This window comes from Miniopterus schreibersii, assembly GCF_964146895.1.
Source record: "Miniopterus schreibersii genome assembly, chromosome: 8".
In the NCBI taxonomy this organism is placed as follows: Eukaryota; Metazoa; Chordata; class Mammalia; order Chiroptera; family Miniopteridae; genus Miniopterus; species Miniopterus schreibersii.
Genome location: NC_138109.1, coordinates 12,787,851 through 12,808,165, shown reverse-complemented (window position 1 = coordinate 12,808,165; position 20,315 = coordinate 12,787,851). Strand labels below are relative to the sequence as shown.

At 57.9% G+C, this 20,315-nt stretch overlaps 1 protein-coding gene across 11 annotated transcripts; it reads right to left on the bottom strand.

The window, feature by feature from the left end:
- Positions 1 to 1,347: 1,347 nt before the first annotated feature.
- ATP13A2 (ATPase cation transporting 13A2) lies at positions 1,348 to 19,961 on the bottom strand. 11 transcript variants are annotated; one of them, XM_081145940.1, is made up of 29 exons: positions 19,757 to 19,961; positions 14,032 to 14,126; positions 13,753 to 13,935; positions 13,384 to 13,442; positions 13,116 to 13,242; positions 12,802 to 12,878; positions 11,697 to 11,774; positions 11,436 to 11,505; positions 10,451 to 10,585; positions 10,297 to 10,363; positions 10,082 to 10,213; positions 9,331 to 9,486; positions 8,326 to 8,436; positions 8,197 to 8,243; positions 7,922 to 8,110; positions 6,603 to 6,809; positions 6,022 to 6,117; positions 5,783 to 5,942; positions 5,543 to 5,663; positions 5,311 to 5,435; positions 4,446 to 4,606; positions 4,221 to 4,337; positions 4,015 to 4,094; positions 3,545 to 3,697; positions 3,367 to 3,463; positions 2,372 to 2,595; positions 2,135 to 2,286; positions 1,840 to 2,009; positions 1,348 to 1,748 (listed from the first exon to the last, which is right to left on the bottom strand). In XM_081145940.1, exons 1-29 carry the CDS (start codon positions 19,764 to 19,766, stop codon positions 1,614 to 1,616), a joined length of 3,534 nt encoding a protein of 1,177 aa, XP_081002066.1. In that variant the 5' UTR covers positions 19,767 to 19,961; the 3' UTR covers positions 1,348 to 1,613. The 11 variants fall into 11 exon arrangements, with proteins under 11 accessions (XP_081002066.1, XP_081002063.1, XP_081002067.1 ...); XM_081145937.1 differs by having other exon boundaries at positions 12,802 to 12,881; positions 19,757 to 19,952; XM_081145941.1 differs by having other exon boundaries at positions 12,802 to 12,881; positions 13,128 to 13,242; positions 19,757 to 19,952.
- Between the last annotated feature and the right edge of the window lie 354 nt (positions 19,962 to 20,315).

Genomic DNA, 20,315 nt, shown 5'->3' with positions numbered 1-20,315 from the left:
TTATTATAGTACATTTTATAATTGTCCTAGTTTATTAGTTGTTAATCTCTCACTGTGCCTAATTTATGAACGAAACTTTATAATAGGTATGTATTGGAAAAAACAGTGTATATAGGGTTCGGTACTATCCGTGGTTTCAGGCATCCGCTGGGGGTCTTGGAACGTATCCCCTGTGGCTAAGGAGGACTGCTGTATGTCCCATATATCACTTGTTCCCCGGTGCTGGTTTGTTGAATGAATGGATATCTGCCACCTCCCTCTCCAGTGTCTATCACAGAAGAGCAGGGACTTTTGTCACCTGGAGTGCTAGGGGCCCTGGGGGCCAGCCCAGCCCTCCATGCCCTCCCTTAGCTCTTCACTGCTATCCGGTGCAATCCTACTAGGGTAGAAGAGGAAATGACCTGGCAGAAACCCTGCCCCCTACTCTTGACAAAGGGGGAAACAGGCCCCAAAGCTGCCTACTCTAGTATCCTGGCTTCCAGATCCTCTCTGCTGCTTCTACCCACTCCTCTGGCCCTAAGGACCTAAGCGGAGGTGGCGGCTATTCGGGGAGGGGGGAGGGGGGAGGGGGAGGGGGTGTGGGAGCTCACTGGAGATTTGCTCCTTTCCAAATCGTCTTTCACACCAGGTTACAAGCTGCACCCCAGCAAAGGCTGTTTTTTGTTCACCACTGTAGCCCTTGTGCCTGGCACGTGACTGCCCAATAAATGCACGAACAATCGGCTAATGGTAGAGGAGGGATTCAAACGCAGGCCTCCCAGCGTGTCCTCTGACCTCCCATTGAAAAGCACCCACCACCCTGAGCTGTTGCTGGCTGCTGATGCGGTACCCAGTGCAAGTCTATGGATGTGCCCGACATTACTGGTTCCCTTTGCACACCCGCCATCCCTTCTCCTCACTTTGATTCAACATTTACTGACCTCCCACAGGGCAGGACTGGGGATGATGCCAGGGCTTCCAGTAATGAGGTTGGCAGAGCTTTTGCAGGGCAGGAATCAGCCTTTGTTTCCTGTTCTCCCCAGTTCAGGGCAGACGACTGAGTTGCATCCCCAAAGTAGGGCTTGGCCACTGTCCAGCTGGTGGGATGAGGTCAGGAGCACATACCCTTCTCTGAAGGGCGGTGCATGTGGTTTTGGTTGGGAGATGTGGGCTCAGAGTCTGGATTTTCATCTGAGGGAGGAACTGGACCACAAACATGTCCCAGGATGTGGGGGTGGGGGGAGAAAAGGGAACTTCCCCAGTTAAATGCCTCCTAGGCACTGATCTAAAAAATCAGGGGCACCAGGGGCAGACACATGGCAGGGGCTACCACCTGGGCACCTGGCTCAGGTAGGAAACAGGCATAGTCAAGCCAGTAAAATAGTGACTTTATTTGCTACACAGACAGGGGCTGAGTGGGGTTGGTGGCTGCTGTCTCTACGTGGGATGTCTGAAGAGAACAATAGTTAGCATTTACCCAGGTGGGGGCAGGAAGGCTGGGCTGGGCAGACTTGGGGCAGGAGTATGACAACTGCCACCTCAGGGCTGCAGTAGTGGTGGAGTGTCTGTAGATGGGGCCCAGTCGGTGGCTCAGAGGCAGGGAGATCCAGTGCCCAGTCGCTGGACAGGACGCACTACCTCCTGGGCCCAGTGGGCGGCGGCCAGGGCTGCTCAGCCAGCTCCTGCTCCAGCTGCTTGAATCGCTTCTTGGAGGCCCGTTTGGGCCGCAGCCACCGCAGGCAGTGTGGGAGGCACTGGTCCAGCACACTCTGCAGAGAACAGCAACAGTGCAGAGGGGGCGGCTGTGGCAGAGCCCACCCCCTGAGAGCCCCTCAAACTCCGGCCTGGGGTGGGCCCCACCTCCAGCATGAAGGCCCCCACGAAGTTGAAGGCGACCAGGCCCAGCAGCAGCAGCTTGAAACAGGTGTCAGTGATGTTCCTCAGTGCCAGTGGCCCCTGTAGAAGGCCGGGGACCAGGAGGAGGCCCACCAGGATGGAGCCCAAGAGTGCCAGGGCCACCAGGAAGGGCACTGGGGGTGAGGGAGTCTGTCAGGCCAGGGAACCCCCGCACACTCACACATAAGCCCGGTGGGAACCCCCGTAGGCACCAGCCCCCACCTCCCTGCACCCACCCCACCCCACCCCACAGCAGCACCATTGGTGTACAGCGGCTGGCGAAAGGGCGCCCCCTTGGACACGGCAGCAGCCAGGATGAGGTACTGGAAGCTGGACAGAGAGAAGACCACTGTGTTCTCGTAGTTGGGCAGGTTGTCTGGTGCAGGCACTGTCTTGTTCAGAGGCACAAACCTGGAGGTATGGGGACCATGGGTCAGGGAATGAACATGCAGAGGACAGGGCAGGGGTGGGATTTGGGGATCGGCTCCCTACTTACCAGGGCTGGGCCACAGTCAGGAAGTAGCCCCCTAGCTGCACTCCGGCCACCAGGGCCACCTGCAGCAGCAGGCTGCTCAGCACGGGCACGCTGAGCAGCGCCCCTGGAGGCCGCGCCTGCCCCAGCACCAGCGCTGGCCCCGTGCGGCTCATGAGCACAGCCACAGTGGTGGTGATGCCCAGGTCAATGGCCAAGAACTGCACGTCGCCCAGGTTGGTGTTGATCTGCCAGCAGGGGAGGAAGGGCAGAAGGAAAGGTAGCCCTGAGGCTGACAGGGGAGGCACAAGCCCCGCCCTTAGGGAGCCCCTCTTCCAGTCTGAGGGAGGCTTCCCTGTTGACCCTGGGAGGCCTGAATCTGATGGGGCAGGGGCGGGTTTCCCCTAACCGCAGGGAAGTCCCAGCCTGAGGGGAGACGTAGGCTCTGCCTTGTGGAGCACCTGGGTTAACAGAGGGCACAGCTCCTGCCCACAGGAAGCCCTGGGCTTCAGGTGGACACAGGGACAGCCTTCAGTACACTAAAGCCCTGCACTGCTGCACGGTGTCCCCTGCTTTCCACAGAGGCGTGGCCGATCTCAGAGAGAGGGGACGAGATGCCCCCAGAAGGGGAAACAGGTGCATCCATGAGAAAGGGCAGGGGCCTTGGCTCTGTCCCACTCTCACCTCACCCCCCGACCCCTTCGGCCTGGGCTCTGCCTGTGTCCCTTGCAGATGGGGAGCTCCCGGAGGACAGGGACAGAATGTTAGCACAGAACTTCTCCAGTTTCTGAGGACCTACAGGCTCTGTGCTTTCACCCTCTCACACCAGCATGGCCACTGAGGCTCAGGAGTCATCCAAGCCACACAGCTAGAAAGTGGTAGAGCGGGATTTGAGGCCACACCATCTACTCCAGAACCTGCCGGGCTCCTAACCACACGGCTGAGTGTCCTCCCCCTGGGCCCTGCGCAGGGCCTGCCCTCAGGTGTGGCTCTGTACGGGGAGCTCTGCAGATACTCACCGTGTATAGGATCAGGACGGAGATGAACTGGGTCAGGCTGTACAGGGCCATGAACTTGAACACGCTGAAGGACGTGTCGAGGGAACAGCGGCCTTCCCTGGGGAGCAGGGTATGGACATTAGGGTCCCAGGCTGGCTGATGGGCCAGCCCTCACCCACAGGTCCCCTGCCCGCCTCACCTGATGACCATGGGCACACACTCAATGCTGGCCATGCTCGAGGTGAAGGGTGAGACCACCGAGGCCTCGGCCTGGGAGAGTGAGATGCCCACATCTGCCGCCTTCAGGGCCCCGCAGTCATTGGCGCCATCCCCGCACATGCCCACACAGTACCTGACACAGAGGGTGGGCAGGTGTGCCTGAATTCACGAGCTGGCTCTGAGCCTGTGAGGTGCCTCATCTGTGAAGGAACCCCACCCACCTCACGGGCTTGCTGGCAGAACATGGGGATGGCTGGATCCCTAAGGCCGGCATGGAGCCTGGTGCATAGTAGGTGCTCAGTAAATGGATGCAATTACTACTTTGGCATGATAGCTCCAGGTCAGCCTGTATGGGTTCTCTGAGGGCCATGGCTCTCTAATTCTTGAGGTCAGAGGCAGGGACTCATGGGCCAACATGTCCCTCTAGGCCCCTCGCCCCCATGCACTTACTGAAGCTTCTGCAGCTCACACACCAGCTCCGTTTTCTGCTCAGGAGCCATGCGGGCAAAGATGGTGCCCTGGACCAGGACCTGGGAGCACAGGGAGAGGGGGGAGGGGCTGAGGCAGCCACAGGATGGGGTGGAGCCAAGAGGAGGGAGCAGAGAAGGGGAGGTGTGGGGTGGCTGGGGAGGCTTGGGGGTGGGGGGCAGCCCTACCTTGGGCAGTAGCCGGGGGAAGTGCTTCTTAAGGACACCAAAGGTGGACCCGCTGAGGGCCAGATGGCTGGACCGGGGGTCTGGCTCCATGGTGTAGCTTGTGAACTGGTCAGGATCCTAGGGGCCCAGGAAGCTCAGCTCAGCTGCCCCTGCCCACCCCATTGCTGGGGCCTGGGTCAGGTGACACGGGTGGGGCCTGTGGCAGGAACTCTGGGTCAACCTCACCTTAGCCTCGTTCACAGCCACAGAGGACTCCACTGGTAGAAGCTCAAGGGAGGCAGGCTGGTCCTGCTCAGGGGGAGTGGCGTGGATGATTACCAGACGCTCCTGGGGGCCCACCATGCCGCAGCTCTGGGCCACAGTGACTGCAGTCTGCAAGTTGTCCCCTGGAGGGCATGGGGCAAGGTCAGGGTCCAGCTGCCACCCAGGGGGCCATCCTCACTCACCCCGACACTTATAGATGGGAAAACTGAGGCTGGACAGAATCCGTCTGCTATGACCGGCTGAAAGAGCTCAGGTAGGTTATCAATGTTCCCGAGCCCCAATTTTCTTATCTATAAAATTAGGCATCAAAGGTCTTAGAAACCGGGGACCTGGGTGTGAGTTCCACATATGCTACTTCGTGCTGTGGGCCGCTGCTGGAAAGTATATGTGTGTGTGTGTGTGGGGGGGAGGACAAGGAGGACACAGGCCTACTGAGCTCCTCACGTCACCCTGGCCAGACTTTCTTTTCTTGCTCCATGAAACTGTCACAACCTTCGAGGCTGATGCAATTTCCCCCATTTCTCAGGGGTGGAAACTAGACCTTGGAGAGGTCACCCAGCATGTGAGCAGTCGGGTTGGAGCCCAGGCTGTCCCACACCACCACCCTTGGGCTCTTTGGAGGCCACTCTATTCCTCTGCGCCTCTCCTCTCATCTGTCAGATGGGGTGATAATGACCACTTGGGAGGGATACTGGAAAGATCCATGACATGTCTGACAAGGACCTGGCCTGAAGTAGGGCCAGAAGAGATGCCCTGGCATGTGCAGCTAGGTCCCTTCTGTCTGCCCAGGAGGGGGCCCCCTGACCTAACCAGGCCCTGACAGTACCTGTCACCATGACCGTGCGGATGCAGGTCCTCCGCAGAGCCTGGATGACTGGTGTCGTCTCTGGCTTCAGCAGATTCCTCATGACCAACAGCCCCAGGAGGCTCAGCTCCTGCTCCACGGTGTCCCTGCAGGGTGGGTCACCCAGTGAACAAGGCCCCTCCCCCAGTTCTGGGCTCCGCCTGCACACAGGCCTCCCTTTGCCCATGCCTGAGGCTTGGTTTCCAGGGCCCACCTGGTCAGTTGCTGAGCTGCCTCCGGGCTGGGTGGGATGGGCAGTGGCTTGCCGGCGAGGGCCACAACACGGTAGCCAGTGGCTGTGTAGCTCTGCAGCATCTGGGCAAAGTTGGTGGGCACTGCCAGGCAGAGGCAGATGTCACTGGGACAAGAAGGTAGGCACACAGGGACAGAGGCGAGCACCCACCCCATTCTGTGCCAAGACTGACCAGAGGACTCTGGGGCCTGCCCCCTTCACCTGTCTTGGGGTTGCAGAGGCCTGCCACCAGCTCAGGGGAGCCCTTGACATAAGCCTCGGGCTGAGCGGCCCCTGGCCATGCCACCACCACGTTCATGCGCTGCAGGGCTGACGAGAAGGGGAAGCGGCCAAGGATGCTGACTGGCTCTAGGGGCTCCTCCTGCAGGGGTGGAGAGGCAGCTGAGGAGCTGGGCTGTGGGGCCCTCCCCTTCCACCCCACAGGCATACCCTCGACTTACCATGCCCTGAAGTTGGGGTTCCTGAACTGGAGGTCTCATTACTGCTAAGACCTGGGTCCCAAATGCCGAGTCTACAGCCGGCCCCTCCTCCAGGACCTGGGAGGCAGGCAGAGAAGGTTGGCATCAGATGGTTTGGGTGCTGGCTTGGCCTGGGGTAACCAATCCTTGGCCCATGGAGAAGCAGCAGGAGAGATTCAAGTTAGACTCATGAAAGACTTCCTTAATGCGAGACTGGATAGAACAGAAGAATATGGGCTTTGGGGTCACATGGACCCAAGTTTAAACCCTGGCTTTGCCACTTAAAAAGCTGGGGTGACCTTAGACAAGTTATTCACATCCCCCTCAGCCTGATTCCTCCTCGTGAAGCAGGCTGTAAGCTTTCGTCCTAGGGCCACGGGGAGGAGCACTTGAGAGATGTACCACAGGGCGCTGGCACAGGGTGCTGAGAATGCGGCCTTGGCCATTGCTACTACTGACGGTGGGCACACAGAGACCACCCTGGAAGCTCTAGAAGGAAGACCAGGTGGGCTCTTGGGGCCCAGCCGCCCAGAGGCAGGGGCTGACCTGTGTGGCCTTCTCACCCAGCCAGTAGATTCCACCATCTTGAGGTCCATGGGGTCGCCCACTGGGGTGTCCTGGAGCCGGCTGAGGGTGTGGCAGGTGGCCAGTGCTCGGAGCAGGGGCCCCATGGGCAGGCGGCAGGGCTCTGGGACCAGTGGCAGGAAGGCCTGCCCCTGCAGCGGCACCACACCCATCACATCCAAGCCATCCTCAGTGAGGGTGCCTGTCTGCAGGGGGGAAGGGGGCAGGCCGGTGATGAGGCCTGGGATGAGTTGGGCCCTGCTGGGTCGGGTGCCCACACCCCAGGCCAGGTGGGTTCCATCGGAGCCTCAGGAGCCAGAAGAGGTCCTCCTCTGTCTCTAGGCCTTTGCACATTCAGGTCTCTCTGCCAATCGGCCCTCCCCAACCCTTGCTGTTTCTTTGGCATCATTTCCTCCAGGAAGTCTTCCTTAACCCAATGGTTGGGTCAGGTGGTCCTGGCTTTGGGCTCCCACCCACGGCCTCTTTGCTAACCTATCATTTGTTCACTGCAGTACTAGGGAGAAGGTCTGGTCACACACTGTGCTCAAAGTAATTGCTGAATGAATGAATGAATGAATGAGTGAACAAATGAATGAAAGAAGGCCTGCATTTCCCACACTGCCATCTGTTACCTGTCTGGGTCCTTTGCTAGCCTGGGGACACTGTGAATCTGATCATACACCACCCTTTCCATTCAAAACTCTCCATGGCCCCCTCTGCTCTCAGAATAGCATCTAGCTCCTCCCCACTACTCCTCCGGCTCTAAGCACATGGTCTATTCCTCCAAGGAGCCACACTAGTTCTTTCCCTGTCTGACCCTGCGCCCTAATCCTGCCACACAATCTCTGACCCCTCACTGAGATCACCCAGGGAACTGCTCAGGAGCCCTCCTTGACTGACCCGTAAGGGAGTGACGAGTGACCCCCATGTACCACCCATCATGTATCCCATTTGCTTCCTTCCTAAAACCCATCACCACCTGTGGCTCTCTGCTCCCTGGTTCACTTGCTGTGGTTGGGGCGGGCACACACACATCCATGTCCATCTCTGTGGGTCACTGATGGGTCCCCAGTAGTACTGGGCACATGGCAGGCCTTCAGTGGCTCTCAAACAAATGAATTAATAGTTTCAAACATTTTATCTGCCAGACCATGAGCCTGATGTGGGTGGTAGCTGGGGGAGGGGCAGTTCCTCTGAGTGTTTCCACCTCAGAACAGGGTCTGGTGTCCAGCAGGCCCTCAGTCAACACTGCTGAGTGAAGAATGCAGGGGTGGAGGCCTGGCCCCTGCCCCATGCCAGCCCTGCCTGCGGCCCCCACCTTGTCGAAGCACACCAGCCGGAGCTTGCCCCCCAGGTTGATGCGCAGCGGGTGGATGCAGAAGATACCCTGGCTCCGCAGGCGGCTCTGGGCGTAGAGCGTGCACACAGTCATGGCGGCTGGCAGGGCGGGCGGCACCACCACTGTCACCAGGTCCAGGGCCCGGATCACAATCTCGTTCGTGGGCACCTGGCAGGTGCACTGTGAGTGCCAGAGGCCAGGCTGGACGGGCCCTGAACTCCCACCGGGAGCCCCCGCCTGGCCCTGGGGCTTACCTGGTGTTGGTGGAGAATGAAGATGCTGTAGATGGTGCCGAGGAGAGCTGGGGAGACAGTGAGGGGCTCAGAGGGACTGAGGGTAGCACCTTGGGAACCACGGCAGAGTGGGGTGCAGGGTGTACTCACCCAGGACAGACAGAGCAGCCACAAACTTCATGCTGTGCTTGTAGAACTTGAAGTTGACGGGCCGGGGATGCAAGATGGAGCTCACCAGGCCCCCTTTAGCTGTGCAGAACCCTGTGAGGAGATGGGGAAACTGAGGCAGGGGACGCGATGCTGAAGGTCAAGATGGGTTTCCCCAACCCCTACCCACCCCACCTGAACCTCTGGGGTTGTAAGACATAAGGCTCCAGGGTTAGAAATCGCCCAGTGTGGGGTCCCACATGACATCCCACAGGCCTTATCTAGCCCTCAAAGAGTTTAGTAAACACTCAATTAATAAGTCTGATCCAGTGACACAGGTCCCATTCCCACGTGGCAGGGAGCTGCTGAAATTGTACAGTAGTCCCCCCTCATTTGAGGGAGACATGTTCAAAGACCCCCAGTGGGTGCCTGAAACTGTGGATCTTAATGAACTTTACAGACACTGTCTTTTTCATATAGGTAAATACCTTTTCACTAAAGGAAGCACTTTGTGGCTTCACTTTGGCATATCTGAATTGCCATCAGTACTCTCGCACTTTGGGGTCAATATTAAGTAAAATAAAGCACTGCTACCTCGACAGTCCATCTGATAACGGAGTCTGCTACTAAGTGACTGCTGGGCAGGTAGAATGCAGGGCATGAACATGCTGGGCAAAGAGATGATCCTGTCTCCAGTGGGACAGAGTGGGATGGCACGAGATTTTATCATGCCACTCAGAACAGCATGCAATTTAAAACTAATGAGTTATTTCTGGAATTTTCCTTTTAATATTTTCAGATGGTGGCTGACTGCAGGTAACTGAAACCATGGGTGAGGGGGTACTCCTGCATAGCACTGCTCCGTTCCCAGAAGGTGGGCTCTTACTTGCTTGCTACATCCCTGCCCTCTCCAGTTACCCTTAAGCAGGGCAGTGTCCTGCCCTGTCCCATGTCACCTTTCTTCTAGGTGCTGGGCCCAGCATCCCTCCCTGCTTCCCTGACTCCTACCTGTTCGGGTCACCACGGCCAGGACATGGGGTCCTCCGAAGGCCCGGGCCTGCAAGACGAGGGTCCCACAGAAGAGTGTGTGCCGCCGGTGGGTCTCTGGGCTGTAGGGCACCGGCCCCTTGGGTAGGGCCGTCTTCAGCACTGGAACACTCTCCCCTGGCAGGGATGTGGTGTGAGGCCCATGATGGCCTCAGTGACCCTCCGTCCCGCCAACAAGACCAAGACACAGAATTGTTTCATTAGCCCTAGGTCTCATGTAACTCTTATAACCATGTGTGAAAACCATTGCCCACAATTTACAGAGAGGGACACTGAGGCTCAGGGAGGGCAAAGGCATAAAGACGCAGCGAGACAGTCCTGGAAGGGTGTGTGCCAGCCAGTTACCAGGAACCGTCTCTTGGGGGGTCAGGAGTGTGCGTGTGCACATGCGCATAGTAGGGGACAGAGGCTAGGGGGAGACTTCCTCCTTCTGCTGGAACTCTTATAACAGGCTGTGTCATTTTTATAATTCAAACCAATACAGATATTGACACGAGGGGACTTAAGCACTGTAAAATCCCAAGCCCACTGCCTGGCAGAGTAGCGATGCCTTACTGAGGGCCCGAGGGGTGCAGAATCAGTGAGTGCCAAAGCCAGGACTGTCAGCTGAGAGCAAGAGGAAAGAAGCGCAAACCAGGAGTCCTGATGCAAGGCTGAGGGGCTGGCGCAGGGAAGGAAATGCAGGAGGCTGCGGGCCAGGGGCTTGGCGGACCTGTCAGAGAGCTCTCGTTGACCATGCACTCGCCGGCCACCAGGGCAGCATCGCAGGGCATCAGCCCGCCCTCCTCGGGCAGCACCAGGCAGTCTCCGGGCACCAGCTCGCTGGAGTCCACCCATTCCTCCTCTGTGGGCAAGTGGAAGCCTCAGCCCGGCCCGGGGTGGGGGGCAGCCACCTCCCCTAGCCTCCCTCCCTTCCCTAGCTCTCACCTCCCCCAGGCCGGTACACGCACACCCGCACAGACAGTTTGACCATGTCCCTCAGGGTCTGGCTTTGCTGTGAACAGGGGGACAAGCAGGAAGTGGATGGGTGGAGGCCCCTTGGGGACCCACCAGCCCCACGCACCCCCCTCACCCCACTCACCTTTCGGGTCTTGTACAGCGCCAGGCAGATGGAGATGGAGGAGATGAGAAAGATGCACAGGGCGTACCAGTAGTAGTGGTCGGCCAGCCACAGCCCGATGCTGAAGGCCTGGAACCCGTAGTAGGGGTTCAGTGCCTGGGGAGTGGCGGGGGGCAGAGTCAGGCCCTTGGTCCCCAGGGCAGCCCAGCCACAGGGAGCAGAGTGCCCTGCTGTGGCCACCAGACTACAGCCAAACCCTTCTCCTGGTCAGTCCCATCCAGGCGCCCCTCGAGCCCCAGCTTCTTCATTCCAAAGAGGACACGGGTGCTACATGCCAGGCCCCTGCGAAGCACTTCATCTAAGTGTGACACAATGGTGATGATAATTCCACCAGGTGGATGCTACCATCAGCTCCATTTTACAGATGAGGAAACTGAGGCACAGGAGGGTTAAATCATTTTCCCTAAAACCACAGAGTTCCCAAGTGGCTGACCAGGGTGCACATCAGACCAGACTCCAAGACCCCTCTGCCTGTCATGGGCGTCTGTCCCTGGCTCTGAGGGTGGGATGGTAAGTGTACTCCGCTGTGTCAGGGTCACTGGCTTCCCTTTGTTCTTGTGTGACCTTGGCCTGCCACATACCCCCTCTTAAGCTCCGGTTCCTTACATGTGAACAGTGCCCCACCCAATCCTAGTCCCTACTCATGGGGCTGTAGGAGAGCAGAGAAGACAGCGCAGACAGGACCCGGACTCAGGAGCCCAGCAGGGCACAGAGCAGGAGCCCAACTCGAATGGGTTCTCCTCGGCCTCTCGTCCCCAGTCTGGACCAGAACCTCCAATCCCTCGCCCTGAGCTGACTGGGACTGGATCTGAAATGATTCTACTGTGGCAAAGGGGACAGCAAGTCTGGTCTGCCACTGTAAAGTGGCCCAGAGAGGAAAGCCCCTGGCCAAGGTGACAGAGCCAGTCCAGGCCAGAGCTGGGATACAACCCAGGGACAGCCCTACCTCGTCCACCAGCAGCTGCGGATAAGACTTGACCGGTACACTGATCACGTTGGGGCCGTAGATGGCCTTCCTGTAAAAGGAGGGGCAAAGCCATCAGATGAAGAGGGCTGTGGCAGCTGGACCCTCTGAAGGTGACAGAGCTCCCCATTTTACAGCTGGGGAAACCAAGGCCCAGAGAAGGCAGGTGACTGGAAGAAGGCAACACCCAGGGTGGGGGGCAGGATAGGTGTCCCCAGCTCTCTGCTCCAGGGCAGCACACACCTCACAGTTTGGTCTTGGAGGCTGAGGCCCGAGCGGGAGTGGTGGATGTCGTCACACGTGCGGCCGTGGTCCAGCAGGCTGGGAAGGGTGGACAGGGTGGGGAGGGGGCACGGGTGCAGGTGATGGGGCCTGAGCTCTGCACCCCCCACCCCTTTTGGCCCGCTCCTGCCACACTGAGCTCCCGGAAGAAGCAAGACCCTCACTAACTCTGGGCTTAACTTTCTCCGGTTCCTCTGGTTGGGCCCAAACCATCTCAGTAAGGAAAGAAAGCAATGAGAGATGATCATATTCAATAGCAACAAGAGCAATGACGCCTTAGGTAAGTCACTCAACCTCTCTGTGCCTCAGTTTTCTCATCTGCAACATGGGAACAGTGATAGCACCTGCCTCATAGGGCTACGGGTGGATTAAATGAGGTAAACCATGCCAAGTGCTTGGACAGCGCCTGGCACTTACTGAGTGACAAACCTGTCAGCGATTTTTGCTGCTCTTCTTATGTAGCAGAGGCTGTTGATGCCAACCCAACATGCCCTTGGCACTCACCCTGCACGATGCAGAACCTTAGTGCAGACACCTGTCTCTACCTGATGGTTTCTCCAGGCAGAGCGCAGAAGAGCTCACATCCCCGGGAGCAGCCCACAACCCACAATGGTAGGGAGGTGATGGACAGGTACCCCAGCCCCCTTACTCTGTGGGTGAGGGCACCCCCAGGTGTTGCTCTACATGGGCCCAAAGAGATCCCCGAGTGGACTGAGCTCCAGGTGCCCATGATAACCACTCCCCTGGCACCCTGCTCGTCCCACCTCACTTCCAGGTGCTTCCTGGGAACACCTTCCAGGCAAACTCTGCACTTGAATCCCTGTCTCTGGGTCTGTCTCATAGCAGTGTCCCCACCTTGGCCAGACTTCACCCTCGAAATAAGCCCAAGAGGCAGGGATTCGCTTCATGCCCTGTTTACAGAGACCCTTGAGGCCCAGGGAGGCTCAGTGACATGCCCATGATTGCTGAGGCCAAGGCACAGAGCTGGAAGGGAGCCCAGGCCGGGCCACTTCCTGCCACCTCCTCAGCACAAAGCAGCACCACCGGTGTGAGTCACGGCGCCTACCTGGCTTGGCAGAAGGCCTGCTGGGTCTCTATCCAGACGTAGCGCTGGCCCCGGAAGAGGTAGTACCGCAGCACCTGCTGCTGGGTGGGAGAGAGGAGAGGCTGGGCTCCAGGAGGCTTGTGTGTGGGGTGGGGCAGGGACCAGTGTCACAGGAGAGCGGCAGGAGAGGAGTGTAAAGGTGGTCAGTCAGCATCCCGGATGTTTGGGACAACAGAACCAAAGGTGCCTGGAGAACATGGAGTCCACCCCTCCGCCCCCTGCACAGAATGTGAAAGTAAGGCCCAGAGAGGGGCAAGGACTTGTCCAGAACCCACCAGTCCACTCACTGCCTCTTCACTCCCGTGGAGCTGGGCTGTGTCCTTCCATGTACCCTCTGGTTCTGCCCCCACAGCAGCCTGGCTCCGGCCGTCCTCTGCCTGGGCCCGTGGGGGCAGCTCCAGGCTGGGGAGGGGTGTGGGGCTTACTCTGGGAGCTGCCCCAGCACCTTGCCATCCCCCCAGAGCCACCCTCCTTCCCTGGGATAAGAGGCACCAGGGTCAGAGCCTTTGCGGGTGGGGGGCCAGGGAACAGGGGCTGCCTTACCTGCCCTCACCAATGGCCTCAGTCTGCACCCGGACAGTGTAGAGCTGCCACGAACTATCCTGGAACATGGAGGTGTGGACTCAGTACTGGAGGAAGAGACGCCCTCCCCTCCCTGATCACCCTTCCCCCCAGCCAAGTGGCTCCTGCTGGAGGAAGCAGGGATCAAGAATATAGATGACCTCCTCAGGAAGCACCCAACCTGCCCCTTCTGCCCACTGCTCAGATGGGAAAGCTGCAGTCCAGAGAGAACAAGCTGCCCAAGGTACACAGAAAATTAGTGGCCAGGTTGGGCTGAGAACCTGAGCATGCTCCACCCTGACCCAATGCCACCTTTCTCCAGCTCTAGGCTGTCCCTGCTCGGCCTCTCACCTCTTTGTCTCTTATTTCGATAACGAGTGTTTCGGCGCGGGCCAGGTGGCATGGCTGGAATCGCAGCCGCACCCCCCATGCCGGCTTCCACCGGAAGAGCAGCAAAGGGATCCCTGCCATCATCCAGACCACGACGTGATAGCCTATAACCCTCCATGGACTCCCACAGTAGCCGCTGAGCCTCTGTGGTCACAGGAGAGAAGGTCCGGTGGGGGCGGGGTGGGGGCTGGGGGAGGAAGCCCGGGGTCAGTCCCACCTGCCCCTCTCTTGCCCACATACCACGGATGAAACTGAGGAGCTGAGGGGATCTAGAGACGGCTCTATCGTCAGGGTCCCATAATTGGTGGCCGTGCTGCCCACCAGAGGGCTGCTGTCTGTGGACAGAAAAAAAAAGTCATTTGAGGGCAGAAGGCTTTTTCTACTTCTTTAAACATAATAAGCATCGCCATTTTATCAGCGGGTGTGACAGAGCCAATAGCTCAAGTCTTCCTGGGCCTGTTATCTGGCTGCCCTGTCATTTCCAGTGTGTTTGGTGACTTCTCACTGGCTGTGGGCCCAGCATTGGGGGGAGCCTGGAGAGCGCCCTGAGCTTCCACAGCACTCACACATCCTGCTGTTAACCTCCTGTGAGCTGTGTCCCACCTTTCCCTCTGGTCCCCACCCTGAGGGCAGGATCGGTGGCTTATCCTTGTTTGAGCCCAGCACAGGCCTGGCAGTGAGGAGATGCTGAGAAGTCCCATCTGGACTGATAAAATGTCAGGCCTGCCTTTCAGGGCAGCCTCACTCCAAAGGTGGAAGGGGAGGGGGCGAGAGGAACCCAGCCACTGGGGGTAGGCAGGAGAGCAGGGTGAGCCCCAGGACTGTGGAGAGAAGCTGCTGCGTGCCAGGGTCCAGCTGAACAGTTACCAGGGTTCCTTCTGTGAGGAGGGCCCTACTATCACCCCCACTTTACAGACAGGTAAACTGAGGGTCGGGGAACAGCACCAGGCTGTTGCAGAAATTCTTTTTTCTCCTGCCTCCCCTCTTGTGGAGCTGTGGTCCTAGCAGTGGGTGTACTGGGGTCCTGAAGAGAATGGGGCTGACTGCTCCAACCCTTGGGCAGCTTTTGTTGGGGTTCCTCTAATTGTGATCCCTGGACCATTTGAGCACCTGCTACACATAAGGGTTCCCGGGCCCCTCCCCAGATGAGCTGGAGCAATGGCTGAGGTGCTGCATGTCTCATGAGAGCCTCTGGAAAAGTCCACTAAGGGGGGGGGACTGGGCAGGGGGCAGCCTGCTGATTTTCTGGGTTCCCTTCCTCCCCCTCCCCAAACAGAGCCCTGCAGAGGCCTGACTTAAAAGTTTCCACTCACCCAGCCCAGGGTGTCCCAGGCACCTGCCACTGTCACAACATCCCAGCCCCTCAGCTGCTCTGTCCCCAAACACTTGGGTTTCTGCAGCTTCCCTGAGCCCACGGCAACCTATAATAGTCAACCTTTCCTGAGGGCTCACTGTGTGCAAGCTCTGTTCCTGGCTCTTTTTCCAGAGTTAACACAATAACCCTGCCCTGTAAGCACAATGATTATGCCTCTTTTACAGAAGAAAATGAGGCTCAGAGAGGTTGAGTCACTTGCCCAAGGTCACACAAGTAAGTACACGGTGGTGCAGGGATGCAAGCCCAGGTAGGCAGAGTCCAGGGTGGGTTTTAATACCCCTGCTTTACCACCTGGGATACCCTGAGGATTGAGGCCATGTGTCCCCCCAGACCAGGCAGTCTGTCTCCTATCCCAGCCCCCCATCTCCTTGCCTGGTGAGGAGGATAATAATTACTGTGGTAATAACCATAAGAGCAGCCGACGTCCATTAAGCACTTTCCAGGTGACGAGAGCTGCTCTAAGCCTCTAAACAAATTAACTCATTTAACTCTCCAGCAACATAGCCCCAGTAAACGGTGGAGCCAGGAACTCAGAGCCCAGGTCCTGTGCTTTTGAGACCCATGTGGGCACTTTCAGAGAACAGGGCACATGCCCTTCACCTCCTGAGGCCTCTCACCCTGATGACTCAAAAACCAAATTAGCACAAGCCCCCCACCTACAGCCAATCGCTCCTCTATACACTTAGGAGACTCTGAAATCAAATGGAGCCACCAGCTCCAGGAAGCCAGACACACACATGAACACACACACACACACACACACACACACACACACACACACGAGGCCTGTAGCCCTCAACCACTGGGGGCTCTGGCCAGGAGTCTACTCAAGGCCAGGGGGGCAGAAGGCCAGGAGCTCTTCTTTCCTGGAGCTCACAGGGACCCCAGCCCGGGTCCCTTCAATCTGTAGGCCTGGCCACATCCAGCTTGTGAGTGAGGTTTGTAGAGGCTTCATTTCCTTCCTTTCCTGAGGAACAAACAGCTGAGGCCCCTCGGCTCTTGTGTAACCCTGGGGAAACTGGGGCAGGCTCCTGGCCTGGGGGGCAGAAGGAGTGGACCTTCAGGACAACTGACACATTCTGTCCGGCAATGCTACGTTCTCAGGTAACTGGCCACCAACAAGCCATAGCCCTTTTCTCACTCCACATCAAAAGGCCACAGTCCCAGTTGCGCCTGGAGCCCTTTCTGCGTTTTGTGCCAGGGCCCCCCACCAGCCCTGGAGACCAGCTCTCTGAATGGGGTAGGATGGGTAGTTTCTCGTGCCTTACAGCTGCTCTCTGGATGTTCCTGTAGTATAAAGGGAAAGAGTACCTCCGGATATAAGGGGCTGACACAGCCCAGGCCCTGCTCAAAGGGTTTTATATCTGTTAATTCTTTTATTCCCATGAAACAGGTACTAATTTTATCCCTATTTTACAAATTAGGGAACTAAGGCCCAGAGAGGTGCAGTAAGTGGCCCAAAGGCCACACAGCCAGAGAGTGGTGGGATTTGGACCTAGGCAGTGTGACTCTAGGTTCATGCTCTTAAAACCAGGGCCTCTTGCCCTAGCCAGTTTGGCTCAGTGGTTAGAGTGTCGGCCCGCAGGCTGAAGGGTCCTGGGTTTAATTCCGGCCAAGGGTACGTACAAGGGTTGCAGGCTGGATCCCCAGCCCTGGTCAGGGTGGGTGCAGGAGGCAACCAATCGTTTCTCTCTCACATCGATGTTCCATAACCTCCTGGCCCCCCACTTCTCTCCCTTCCACTCTCTCTGAAAAAGCAATGGGAAAAACATTCTTGGTGCAAGGATTAAAAACAAACAAACAAAACACACATACACACACAAAATAGGACCCCTCCAACACTGTCGTCATCTCCATAACAATTGTATTCCTGCCCAGTCGGCGTGGCTCATCAACCCATGAACCAGACGGTCATAGTTTGATTCCCAGTCAGGGCACATGCCTGGGTTGCAGGCTCGATCCCCAGTAGGGGGTGTGCAGGAGGCAGCCGATTGATGTTTCTCTCTCACTGATGTTTCTGTCTCTCTCTCCTCCCTTCCTCTCTCTGAAATCAATTAAAATTTTTTTAAAAAAAATAAATAAAATTGTGTTCCTGGCCCTCTTACAAGCAAGACATTTTTTTTTTTACAAGGCACGTGCCTTAGCCTCTCTGGGTTTCCACTTCCTAAGTGTAGGATCATAACCCCGAAGCAGCTGGCACAGGAGGAAGCATGAGCCACCCACCACCCAGGGTGTCTGAGGTTCGGAAGCCTAGGCTTGCACACGCCAGTGGCCTCTGGCTCCCCTGCCAAGGAGGCGTGGCTCTGCTCTGACCCATTTCTCAGGCTCCCCTCCACTTTTCCTGTCACACGGCCTGAAAACTCACAGCTGTGCCACTGTTCCCATGTGCACCCAACAGCTTCTCCTGGTGCCTTAAAACCCTCAGGCACACAGCTTGCTGGGAATGGGAAAGAAGCCTGCTGAATGCTCGGCCAACCCCAGCCGTCACTTTGCTGGTGCTGATCTGATCTAATTAATCCTGCATCAATCCTGCACCTACTCTCCTTTTACAACTGAGAAAACTAAGCCTCGGAGCACAGTTTGCCCATGGACTTGTCTCACAGCTGGAAAGGGCCTATCTTACTCCAAAGTCCTCTCTGCCCATTTCACCCTACCCACCAACACCCATCATGACATCAGGCTTGCACCGGTGTCATCAACCATCCTGCTCACAGTGCCTGACATATGGCTGGGACTCAGGAACCACTTATTGGATGAATGAATAAATGCCTGCACATCTCAGCTGACATAACAGCATGGAGGTGATGGTGCTAGGCGTCACTATGTCCATCTCCTGTCTCTGGGTCAGTTAGCTGTGAGGTACAGAGGTGCGAGCCCCCTCTTGAAGGGCCCTGCTCACTTCCCCCAGGATCTAGCACACAGCAGTCATTGTCTTTTTATGTCAACCTTCGGAAGAAAGAGAGAGAGAGGAGCTTGTAGGAGGAAGTCACATCTGTGAAAAACTCCTGGCAAGGTCAAGCCCAGGGCACTCTCTCCTAGAGGACACAAACACTCTGATGTGCTTATTTATCTCTATCACATCTCAGTCTCCCCAGGGATGTCATAGGAAGGGCAGGGAAGTGTCTGATCTCTGTACCACCAGCTCAGGCCAGCCTAGAGCAGGCACATGCAGGCTGTGTGCAACAACAGTACTTTCACGATGGTTGTATTGCTCTTCTGAATAAAAATAACTGATCTTCATGCATAACCCTCTGAGGGAGGGACTATTATCCTCATTTTACAGCTGAGGAAACTGAGGAACAAAGCTTTGAAGTCCCTTGTCCAGGGTCCCACTTGAAAGGGGAGAAGCAGAAATGAATGGGCTGAATGAACACATTCCTCACAGTCACACCCATCATGAAAAGCGTGGATTACGATCCCCATTTAAAATGTGGCACAAACAGGCTGATTAACACTTCCAAAGCCACACAGCTCAGTGTGGCTAAGATTAAAGCCAGCCTGACTGCGCAGCCCCGAGGCAATGCTAGGGGCACTGCAGAACAGAGGGGCTGGAGTCAAAGCCATCTGGGAAACTCTGGTTTCCTGCGGAAGCCCCTGCTTCCTGCTGGTGACCTGGCAGCTGCCCAGGGAGGCAGTGCTGCCTCCTACCTCGCTGTGGCTGCGCTGTGGCCAGGGACTCCTCTCCTCTGCCAGGCTATGGGGTGAGGGACAATCTGCCAGTAGCACCCAAATCCCTGGATCTGGAGTCCAGGGCCCATCTTTCCCTAGCCTTTCCCCTTCCTCACCCTGGCTGCACTCTAGACTTCGGGGGTGGGGACTGAGGGGGCAGATGGGGAAGGAGACCTGAATGGAGGGTTCTGCAGCTGCAGAGAGGATGCTCCAGCCCTGGTGGGCCCTTTGCTGAGGAACAAAGCTTTGAAGGTCTGGGATCTGAGAGACTCACATGGAGGTGAGACTCTCCTAGATATAAAAGGTCTATTGGCCTCATTCTCAGCAGGTGGGATTTAAATTAGATTCCAAAAAAAATGGGCCTGGGATGCTCCTGATGGGTAACATGGAAGGTGTGGTCCTTGGACAGGATGTCCATAGGCTTCGGCTGGGGGCCTGAGGGGGGGGAGGGAGGCTGTTTGGTGCCGCAGGGCACTCGGACCCGGGGATTCGGGTGCCCTGACTTCGCCAAACCCATTCACTACTTCAGCCAAGAGGAAAAACTGCTCAGATGCCCCGGACGCTGCGGCTTCCACGCCTGCTGCCCCACCTGGACGGCCGTCACCCTCGCGGGGGCGAGTCCAGTGGGAGCGGGGCGTTTCCCTGCGCGGGCCACCGCGGGCCCCCATTACCTCAGCACAGGCACCTGGAGCTTCCCGCCCCAGGGCTGCAGGGCGGCGGGGAGGGGACGACCTGCGCGGCGCCATCCCCGGGCTCCTGGCCTCTCCGGGCTGAGTGCCCGTGACGGGGAGGGGACCGGCGCGGGGACGCCCCCGGGCTCGCTCCGCTGGCTGGGGACGCCGCGGGGGAGTAGTCGCCTCCTGACAACTGACGCCGGGCGGCCCGGGCACCGCGCCCGGTTGGCCCCTGCAGCGCACTCACCTGCGCTCATGCTGGTTCCTAGCGCTCATCGCCGGCCCCGGCGCTGCGGCCCGCGGCCTGGGCCTGGGCGTCGCGATGCCCGCGGGGGGCGCGAGGTGACCCGGGAGCGCGGCGCGACGCCTGGGCGCTCGCAGCTGTCGGCGCTCGGGACCGTGCTGCAGTCGGGTTCTGAGGGCCGCCAAGCCCCGCCCCACCCACCGCGGCCGCACATCCGCCCGCCGCGCCGCAGGGGCTGCCGGGACTTGTAGTCCGAGCCGTCTCCGACTCACGCGCAGAGGCAGAGACGCGACAGCCCTCGGACACACACTCCGGAGCAGGGGCTCTCAGGGAATCAGAGAGGTCAACCCTCAGGTAGGTGAACACACGGACACACTCAGAGAAAACCTCAGGCAAACAAACACGAGTACATAACACCCCTCCCAGCCCATACAAATTCACAAACAAGAGGTGTGGCACTTAGGAGATATTGACATAACCCTCAGACACACACACAGACTCCCAAGACACAGACACGACGCACAGATTCACACAGGTGACACTGACATACACGTGTGTGACA

Bases quoted from the DNA above. Each gene is read 5' to 3' on its own strand.
- ATP13A2 (XM_081145937.1), bottom strand. The intron at 10,364-10,450 runs GTGAGTGGGGTG...CCCTGTTCACAG, and splicing joins CGCTGTACAAGACCCGAAAG to CAAAGCCAGACCCTGAGGGA. The intron at 3,464-3,544 runs GTGAGGCGGGCA...CCTGCTCCCCAG, and splicing joins TGTGTGCCCATGGTCATCAG to GGAAGGCCGCTGTTCCCTCG.